This window comes from Hakea prostrata, chromosome 9 (genome assembly GCF_041222555.1).
Source record: "Hakea prostrata isolate BN-2017 chromosome 9, UWA_Hpros_2, whole genome shotgun sequence".
NCBI lineage: Eukaryota > Viridiplantae > Streptophyta > Magnoliopsida > Proteales > Proteaceae > Hakea > Hakea prostrata.
Window position 1 is genome coordinate 50,367,264 of NC_142608.1, and position 11,435 is coordinate 50,378,698.

The 11,435-nt window shown below is 38.4% G+C and overlaps 1 protein-coding gene across 1 annotated transcript in view; it reads right to left on the reverse strand.

Moving 5' to 3' along the window:
* The window catches only part of LOC149005441 (serine carboxypeptidase-like 32), a 25,128-nt gene extending 14,786 nt beyond the window's left edge, over positions 1-10,342 (reverse strand). The window contains exon 1 of the mRNA XM_089135900.1: positions 10,207-10,342. Coding sequence (XP_088992026.1) covers positions 10,207-10,342 — 136 coding nt within the window. The remainder of the gene's footprint in view (positions 1-10,206) is intronic.
* Between the last annotated feature and the right edge of the window lie 1,093 nt (positions 10,343-11,435).

Consider the following 11,435-nt stretch of genomic DNA (forward strand, 5'->3'; position numbering starts at 1 on the left):
GTCGTTGAACCAAAACCAGAAATGAGAACACTAGATACCCTAAATAAAGAAATTATAATTTTAAAAATATGATATTTGATCTGATGATTGTGGGCTTAGCACTAGTATTGGTACCTGAACTCTAAGTATGAAATCAACCAACATACTTGATTTGTGGAGTAACAGGTCATTAAATGATAATGATATGAAATAAAAATGAGTTTCACATTCAAAATAGGCTTAAGTACAGTTTCACCCATGAAACCTATATATGATAGAACTAGACTAAATAAAAAACAGGAAAGTGATCAACATAATTTTCTAAACTCAAAGGTATCAACAGTTGGATCCTCGAGTGGATCCCGCATAAGAAATTGAGATGGGTCCACAAGTGCTTGACTAATGATTTTTATTTTTGGTAATATCTTGACTAATGATTACATAAGGCATATGTATGAGGTGGACAAGTTACGCTATTTAAGCAAAGTTAAAAATATATTATATATATATAATATTTATAAGGAATATGGTGGAGTGGGACCTCCCATCACCTCCCTCCTCTCCATGTAGAGAATGAGGTGGTGAGGTTTTGGAGAGAGATTACAAAGAAGGAAAATGAAGAGAATGAAGTGGCATGTATAATCTTATCATAGAATAAAAGAAGAAAAATAACAGTGAGGAGAGAAAATTTGAGAACCAAAGAAGAGAAAGGAACAGCATAGAGAGCAAAAGCAGAGGAGAAGAAGGAGAGAGAGAGAGAGAGAGAGGAGAGAAAGGCTATGGATCTCGCATGCTTTCGCAAAGGTAATTTTACTCTCTACTTCAGATAGATTTTCTAAAGCCAATGTTAAACATAATATTATTATTATTATTATTATTATTATTATTATTATTATTATTATTATTATTATTTATTTTTTTTGGAAATATGAGGTTCATCCAGGCGATTTACATCCTCAAGGGAGCTTTTTTTATATTAATGCCACCGAGTGGGTGCGAACCCAATACCTCCCTAGGGAAGTTGGATCTTTAACCGCTTTAACATACCTTTTTTTTTTTTTTTTTTTTTTTGCAATAATTTTCCTGTTTATGATAATTGCTAAGTGTAGCATGTAGCTAGCCAATGTTGAACATAATATATATTTTTTTTTGGATATGAGGTTCATCCAGGCCAGATTGCGCGCACCACGATTTATATCCTCAAGGGAGCTTTTTTTATATTAATGCCACCGAGTGGGTGCGAATCCAATACCTCCCATAGGGAAGTTGGATCTTTAACCGCTTTGACATACCACCTTTGGCAATGTTGAACATAATTGGATCGTCTATAACCTAAGTTTGAGTGAGATTGAAAGATCTTGCAAATATTTAATATACTAATAGTCCAAGTTAATGATAAATCCCTTGAATGGTAAGGATGTTTGCAAGATAGGGTAATCTTAAAGGCTAAACCAAAGCCAAAAATTTGGGAGTTCAAAATCGACCGAAACCTAAAATCCCTGTCACATCCACCTAGCCGGTATCCATTAAACCGAATACTCGAGGAAGTGATCCACACCCAACAAATTAGATCTCAAACAATCACCAATCATTCCATACAATAGATCAAATATGAGAAAGAATAAATCAATGTCATAAATATTAACAAAGAAATATATTAAGCAACAAGGATCTCAAAATCAAATCAAAGTGCATAAGTAATGACAAAACTAAAGTAATCAACTGGATAGGGAAAAAGTAAAGTGTAACAACAAATTCCCTGAAGGATGAACTCAAAAGAACTCAGCGAGTAGTTCATGAACAAATAACCAATATCATAGTCTAAATCAATACCTTCCATCACACCCCATCTAGCCGGATCCGATCATACCCAAATACCTGTGGGAGTGATACACTGCAAGACCACAGTTCAGTGGCAAACCCATACAATCATATGATATAGCGTAATCAAAGCACATGAATAAATCAAGATCAATAATCAAAGTTATAAACTAAATTATCAAAGAGGTTATAATCATCCCTCAATTAAAGTTAATACATAATCCAAATGTTATAAAAATTGGACATCAAAGTTTAGAAGAAAGAATGGTTTGTTTGCAGTGGAAACATTCTAGTTACTTTAATGTAAGGCGACATTGCCCCTCTCCAAAGATATAAGGTTGAAAATATAACTCAAAACTATGAGGGACACTATCAACTCCAAAGGTATCGTTGACTCTCCACTTCGTAGGAGCAGTCCTAGCACGGGCACAAAGCTCTATGCAAGTCCACCTACTCACAAGTTGCTCCCTCAAGATACTCTACGATGACAGATCCTCCATTTGAATGGAATAATCATAACCTGCAGTAAGATCTGACCGAACATATATATAAAAAAAATGAGTTCAACAAAACTTAGTGAGGTCAACTTAACAACATATCAAGCATTCAACCACAAAATTTCCACATCACACATATAAGACTAATAATGATAATATGATTAATGATGAATATGATGTTATGCTTCTAACTCTATCATGAGGTCTCTATGATAGACACGCATTAAGTCATACACTAGTCTCCTCTAGGTGCTCTTAATCACTCTCCCTCAACAAGAGACATCTATTGGATTCTCCGTGGTTGTTGGGTCAAGTCACATCAATCCATGGCAGGGGATATAGGTCACCATTCTCTCACATCACTGTTTGGAATGAAAACTGGTGCATGTCAAGGAAAACTCTAGGCCCAATGCATAGTCATTTGGTCTCGTACTACATATGTTATGGATATTATTCCTCAATGGGAGACATTTGTTGGTCTGATATCCTTATTCACCTAGTAATGAGATCCTCAACAGGAGGCATCTGTTAGATTCCATTCTCAACCTTATGGTCAACCACATATAATGGACAGGAATCTCTCATGTCCTCTCATTGGTAGCCTATCGGTCTTCAGCGCCCATGAGCCTAAGTCTATTACATGCAACCCTACCATCTCATGATGGCAGTGGGCCTACTTGATGCTCACAAGACCAAACCACTGACATCATGAGTTAACCGGCTTCAATACCCCTATCAGAAGGGTAACAGTATTCATGAGGTTATCTAGCCAAATACTTTTAGACACCTAGCACTCATGTTCTTAGGTCTAAGTACATATATATTTAAGGTCACTACAGTAATGGGAGAACCCACAACCCTAGTCGGACTATAAGTATAAGACGACATAGTCCCAAAAACAAGCCAACACGTTCACACCATTCTCATATAACAATTCATGAAATTTAAAATAAAAACAAATACAAAATAACATTACCTTTTATAAGATATTACAAGACATCAAAATATTGAAGACTTAAATAACTCATCATTCATACAAGATATGGTTAAGTATATTCCTCAACTTTCAAGCCTTTAGCAATCTCCAAATCCCAAAGAAAATCCACTAAAAAGATAGTGCAATTGACCTAAAATAACCCTAAAAACAATAGAAATTAAATGAGCAATAATCGGGAATCATCCAAAATCAAAGGGGGGTAAAACAAACACCCAAACAAAGGGTAGGGGTGTTGAGCCACGCAGGGCTGTTCGACCACCCAGTATAGGGCTCCGACACAAGAACTCGATTTCATCCCCAATTCAAACTCAACTTGGAACTTGACTTTGGGGCCTTCAATTTGATAGTATTTGTCACATCCTCCCAGCCGTTACCCTAACTGGCATACCCAAGAGTGTGATCCACAGCCCCGAAGATCAAGTATCGAGGAAATCATCCTCCCACATATTCAATAACATAATCATAAACAGGAAATAATCAAGGTTTAATATTATAAACAAGGTTCAAAACAAGAAATGAATAAACAATATAGTCAGAGTGCAGAAAATGATACCAGATATCTGTAGATATCAAAAGAAGTAAATTGAGGTGGAAACTCACTCCACAAATACAGCGGAAAGTAGTATGTAAGTCAAAAAGGAACTACAACTAAAACAAAGGAAATAAGAAAGATATCTAAACTTAAGAGTCTTCTATCCTACAGATGACATCTTCAAAATAGTGGACTTCATCAATCCAACGGAGATGTTCTAACTCCACGTTGCCTTTAATCGTTGTACGAAACTTGATCAACTGAGGGATCATCAGTGTAATCTTGATTGTCGCCAATACCTTGCTTGTAGTACGCTTCATCGGCTTGCACTTCATCGTACTGTCCGTCATAGAAATCAGTACCTATGGAATAGTCTAACAAGAGATTGTACAAAAAAAAAGGAATGAGTTTCGAAGAAACTCAGTTAGGTAGTTAATCCATAACAACATAAATAACATGTGGCAGAACATAGCAAGATGCAATGCAGTATGAAACAAATAATGTATGTATGCATCTAAACTCTATGTATGCTAGTCTCTATTGGCAGACATGCTTTAAGTCATAGCATCGTATTTCTTTGGGTAGGTCTCACATACGGCTCCTGTTGATAGTGGGTCCGGCATCCCTCTCGGACATTCCAAGGCTGGGGGTTAAGTCAACACTCTCTCACATAACCATTTGGTATAAGTACTGGCGCATGTCAGGGTAAAAACCTAGCCAAATGCAAGTCATCTACTCAGTTACATCAACTCAGGTCCAGATACTTCCATTCCTCCCCTCTCGGGATCCTTTCCGGTATCCTTTCCACTAGAGTCCTAATAGTCCCGGACTACGGACTCATCAACCCTATTGGTTATCCACATATGGTAAATGGGAAGCTCTCATGTCCCCTCACGGATATAACTCACCAGTCTCGAGCGCCCATGAGCCCAAGTCTAGCCATATGCAACCCTCCAATACATGGCCCCCACAATGTGATTCCCGCCCTCTCACCAATTAGTTACCGGTCTTAAGCGCCCGTGAATCCCCATTGCTGCCATGGGTCGTTCGGTCTCAATACCCTTCCGATTTGGGTCTGATATAACGGGGATATCCTAGCCAAACACTGCTAGACAGTCCTAGGTATGACAATCAATAATTCGGGAAAGCGTCGATGGGCAACCTCGGAAACATCCCATACTATTTCCGATAATGTCCAAGGACAGAAGTGTCAAAAGGACACCTCTCAATCCCAAATCATACCTAATCAGACACAATCTCAGATCAGACATGACATAGACAATCAACAGTTCATCATATACAAGAGAGTATACAGTCATGATCTAATCGTTAAACAATATAGTAATAAGCAATTCACATAAGCTTAAATAATAAAAATAAAACATAAGCAAGTGCTATTGTTCTCACAGTAGTAAATTAGAAATATAAAGTATAACAACAGTAGGTAAATTAATAGTTTCATAAGGTAGAAACCAGAGAGTATGCAATCTATGTAATTAAAGAATAACTGTCCTTACCTTCTAACTCGTAAAGGAACTTAGGGGATCAAGTAAGATCTTGACTAAACCTGAGAAGAAAGTCTTAAACAAGTGTATACAACATGTTAGGAAGGATACATAGAAGGAAAGATATCAAATCAATCAAAACAGACCAAGAATGAGGTTGCTGTACTCATTGGTCGATTGATTGGTCTATCGCCTCCTGATCGACCAATGAGTCGACCAACAGAGACAGTGGCCTTCAAGAATCCAAATTTTTAGAATAAGAAACCGAATTTGGTGGTTCAAAAGGGTACAAAATAAGGGGGAAACTACAATGGCAGCATCCTAGTATATAGAGGACATCAAACCACCAACCAAATCAAGTTTCCAAGTTACAACTCAGGATCCAAAAGGTTAACCTAATTAGGTTAAATCATGGATCATGAAGAAAACATAGTATGATCAAGGATAAAGAATGATAGGATGATAGGATACAATTCTTGTAAGGAAAACACATTAATTGGCTATTAACAGGGTCAATAACATATATCCAAGAAATTAGGGTTTCAACCTTTTTGGCTCCCATAAAAAGGTTGAGATCACAGGATGAAAGGGAAGTAAATTGTTGGCCAATAATAACAAGAAAAACCATAGAAAGATCAAATTTAGATTAGCATAAATATTGCCCATGAGGTTCCCTCACATGGGAGGTTACCAAAAGGTTTCCAGAAAGAGCATACAAGGGTTAGGGTTTCAAGGGTTAATTCGGCTAGGGTTGAGATCATGACGATGATCATAAATCTCAAGGAATAGAATGAGATCATGGAATAGATGGTTGCATGAATGCAACATCATCTTCCTGATCTCAACCAAGAACAGATCAAAGAAAAGAAAATCAGAGATGGGAAAAAAAATAGAACATAAACATACCTTTGTTGCAGTAGGAAGGAGATCACTTGAGTTCTTGCGAGATATCAACCAAGGATGCAAGGGAATTGATTAGAATGGCGTTCTAACTCGTTCCAGAGGCTTAGGAGGCAGATGAGGCAGAGTATTCCCGAGATTAGAATTAAATAGAGTAGCCACGACCTAATTTACAAAAACATAATTAATTGGTCGATTGGTCGACCAATCAGAACAGCAACTTCAAAACAGGGAATTGAAGGCTCAGATCAAGTCCAAACATCAAGGGGTTTTGCACACACCTAAAGTGACATGCCTAGTAGGTAGAAATGCCTTCGAACCCATATAGAGAGCACTCCAAGTCCATCAACTAATCCGATCTTCAACAGGGTGCAGTTTCCATAAATGGAACACTGATATCAACACTCAAGGATTTCAATCCAGCCAACAAGTCTTCTACTGAAATGGCCCAAAGCTGACTTCTTGCCTTACTTCGAGTCTCTGGACCTACAAACAACAGAGTTTCCGGGTCAAGTTAGGGATGGGTTTCACAGTATTAGTTCCCCCAAACTACCTTTCAAACACCCCAACTAGTTCTCAAACGAAAACCCCCAGTTTAGGCTCTTAATGTCTGCCCCCGAGGGTCTCTGAGAGGTTAAAATCGGTTTCGAATGCAAAGGATTGCATGAACCTATTCTCACAAAGGTTGGGAAGCATTAATGGAAAAATAAGAAGCATTCAATGTAACCCAACAATAAAAACCACTACAATAATGCAAAGGTTTCATCATAAACGCATCAAAATAGAGTTGAAAGGGGATTTTGAATCTCTTACCTTATCGTGCGACTTTCTTTCTTTCTAGCACTTCGGCACTGCCAAAGAAGTGAAGAAACTTCAAAATCTTAAGCTCCCCTTCTTTCCCATGTTATCAGCCTCCTTTTTGCATAAACAATGTGTTTATGAGGTTTGAGAATCATATAATGGGTTTTAAACCTGAAATTTTGAATCTGCCCTGAAACTGGGCAAGGCCAGTTGATCTAGCCGATCAACTACATCTGACCAACCGGCTCTATATCTCTTTCATGACAAAGCTAATTACGATGGGCTTCGGAGGGTAAAAATGTCCTTTCAAGGGCTGATCATTGATTTAGTTTAGCTCGAATAGTGAGTCCTCCAACATTGTTTTATGGACATGCCAAAACCTCCTTTTTATGCCTTCTACATTGGCCTTCTCTCTTCTTTTGAAATCCAATAAAGTATTTGGGTCTTCATCATTGTCACATCCCCCCAGCCAATACCCTAACCGCGATACCCGAAGGTGTGATCCACAAGTCCCATGGTCAAGTTTAGGGCGATCATATTCCCATATTGCACAAAACATAATCAAGAGCAAAAAATAATCAATGTATAAATATACTAAGAAACTAATCACAGAATAAATCTCAAAGTATAATCAAAATGCTGAATAAAATGATACCAATCAAAGAATAACTATAGAGTATAGCGAAAAATAACTCTATAGGTCAAATGCGGAAGAGTATATGAAAACTCAAGTAACTCTAAAGCTATTACAATTGAAATAAACTAGGAACAAGAATAAGACTACGTCTATTCTAATCTTCCATAGCCTCTTCGTCTTCTTCTTCTTCTTCAATCTTCGTCTTCTTCACCTTGGGTTTATGCACTTGCATCTTCAGATCAGCGTCTAACTCATGATCCCAATGATGAAATGGACGGTGTCTACTACTATCAACAATTGCCATCAAAGTGGTCCATACTAGTGTATGGGTCGTACCACTAGTCAATCACATAAGGAAGAATCCTCCATACTGGTGCACAGGATCTCTTCCGAACCTGCAAAGTTATCTAAAACATATCCCCTGAAGGGAAAGCTCAACAGAACTCATGTAGTAGTTCAATCACAATAAAAAACTACAAGCAGTTCAAAACAAGCATGATGCAATGCCATGGAACAATGAATGTAAGTATGCTTCTAGCTCTATATATGATGGTCTCTAGTGGCAAACATGCATTAAGATACAACATCATACTCCTCTAGTAGTCTCAGTCACTCTTCCCTCACGGCTCTAATGCACATCTTTTGGGTTCTTCGTGGTAATTAGGTCAGGGCATCCCTCTCAGACATTTCGTGGCTGGCGCATGTTAAGTTGTACCTAGCCCAATGCAAGTCTTCTACTGAGTCACATCTACTCGAAGTCAAATACTTCCCTTACGTGCCTAGACAAGCCATTACGGTATGATAGCCTCCCTTCTGTGCCTAGGCAGTCCATTCAAGTTTCTCCCTCCCTAGAGTCACCATCTCCCTCTCGGCTATGTAGACTCTTAACCCTATTGGTCATCCACATATAATAAATTGGAAGCTCTCATGTACTCTCACGTGTTGGTTACTGGTCTTGAGCGCCCATGAGCCCAGACTTATTATGTGCAATGCTACCAATGAATGGCCCCCACAATGTGATTGTGTCCTCTCACGGGTTGGTTACTGGTCTTGAGCGCCCACCAATCTCCATTGCTGCCATGGGTCACTCAGCCTCAATACCCCTTCCGATAGGGTCAAATATAATAGGGTTTCCCTAGCCAAACTCATCTAGACCAATCCTAGGTATGTCATGCAATAGTTGAGGAAAGCGCCAAATGGCACCATAGGAATGTGTCCCATACCACCTCCACTAGTGTCCAATGACAGAAACGCCAAAAGGGCATTTCCCAATCCACAACCACACTTTGGCAATCACATCATATCATGATTCCTTAAACATCACAATAAAATCCAACTCACAATTGCATCAATCACAAATCATACAAGTGTGAAATTTACATAATGAAACATATTCTAAAATTACAGAAGTATAACATTATAGAGAAAGTATAATTACAGTAGCTGACACATGCATAAAAGTTCTAGCATATTAAAGCATGTAATTGTGTTAATTGTGAGTGAACGTACTCACCAAATAATTGATTTGTAAGCTCCGAAGAATGAGATCAAAGGGTATGTCCAAAATCAACAAAACAAACCTAAACAAACAAGTACAGAGTATAAGGATCAAACCTAATGATCGAAGATGAAACGGATAAAAAATAGAGGGAAGTTTCTATACCCCCTTTGGTCGCTTGAGGCGACCAAAGCAGGCGACCAAGCCTGCTATGTACAGACAGCAAACTTCAACTTTGTTTGGGAACTCTTTGTTCGAGATCAGAATACTCTGAAATTAGAAGGAAAATTCTAAAATAACATATGAAGACTATCTATGAAGATCTAAACATCAAACAAGGTCTTTGGAATAGAAATCTAATAAAACACATAATACGCTTGATCCGCGGATTCTCACGGAAAGACTAGAATAAATGGGGATTCATTCTAGAGATCATAAAACAGTAGATCATGGTTATAAAACAACCTAGGAATAGATTTAACATAGATTAGAAATCAAAAAACTCCAGTAAGAATAGATCATGGTCATCATGCTAGGTTAAACACCAAAATCATACCGTGCTTTCCACGGAAAGAATAGAGTGAATGGGAATCACTCTAAGACTATGAGGATTAGAGATTAGGACATTACAGAAGTGTAAGACCTTCCTAACAATCAAAGCAAAGATTTGAAATAGTAGAGAGAGTAGATCAATAGAGTATAGATGCAAATACTAACCTTGTAGAAGAAGACTCATTGGAGGAATCTCTCACGGATGCTTGGAATCAACCTTGGGCTTGAAGTGGAAGCACTAGGGTTCTTCTGACATTCTCCAACAGCTACGAAGCAAAGTGGTACAAATTAGATCGAAGTTTGAATATATAGGGCTCCAAAAACCTAATTTTCTCCAAAAGAGACAATTATGTCCCTGGCTAGCTTCGGTCGCTTGTCTTGGTCGCCTGGGGAAACCAAGGCAGTGCCTTATATCAAAATGCTGAATTTTGGTTTCCGGGCCATATTCACCATTGGGGTCATCTTCCAACTTAAGAAAGGGTCTTACCTGATTGTGTAGGACCTTTTGTAGGTGTCAACACTGTACCCAAGGTCCATTTCCCAAGTCCATCTTCATTCAAACTACATCTTCTCTCAAAGTCATTTAGGGTTTCCACAATAGAGTCTTCATTATCAACCTCCATTGGTTCTAGGGCAGAGCCAATGGGTTCCATTGAGAGGGTCCATAACTGTCTTCTACCTTGACTTCGGGTCTTCGGACCTACAACATAGATTGTCGAATTAGGGTTTGTGAGGGATCACATCCTCCCCCCTTAAAAGAAATTATGTCTTCGAAATTGAGAGCGTACCTAGGTTTCCAAGGTCCAATATAATGAGGACTAAGCTTTCCCTTTACATTAAATCTCATCACCCCCTTCATAGGTGATACTTTTTGAAAGCTTTTTCCCCTACTTGATATTCTTGATTAGTCCTTCTCTTACCGCATTAGATTTTTGTCCTGACTGAGCTGACTTAATCCTTCCTTTAATTATGTTCACCATCACACTTGAAGCTTCTAACATTTTTTGGACCAAAAATTCTTCTCTCACCGGTCTCAGTCCAATATAGTGGGGTCCTACAAGTTTTTCCATAAAGTGCTTTGAATGGAGCCATGCCTATAGTTGATTGATAACTGTTATTATAGGCAAACTCAACAAAAGCTTGGTGTTCATCCCAATTTCCTCCCATATCGACCATACAAGATCTGAGCATATCTTCCAAAATCTAAATTGTCAGCTCAGATTGTCCATCTGTCTATGGATGATGAGTTATAATCAAGTTCAATTGGGTTCCCAATGCTTTCTATAAACTATTCCAAAATTTAAGGTGAACCTAAAATCTCTGTTAGACACAATACTCACTGGAACACCATGTAGACACACTACGTTGTCCACATACAGTCTTGCTAGCTTATCTATAGCATAAGTAATCTTCATAGGAATGATACAGGCCGACTTATCAATCTATCAATGATCACCCATACCGTATTATTCCCTTTGCTAGTCTGAGGCAAGCTAGTTACAAAATCCATAGTGATGTCTTCCCATTTCCAATGAGGAACAAGAAGAGGCTGCAGTAGTCCAGATGGCGGTTGTCAAACTACTTTCACATGTTGACAGGTGTCACACTTTGTGAAATCCAGCCCAGACCTAGCCCGGGGTACCCTATTTGTTTTGGGATAAAGAAAGACTTGTTTAATGTTAGACCTTGAAGTTGGACCTTGATTTCATTGTTGTT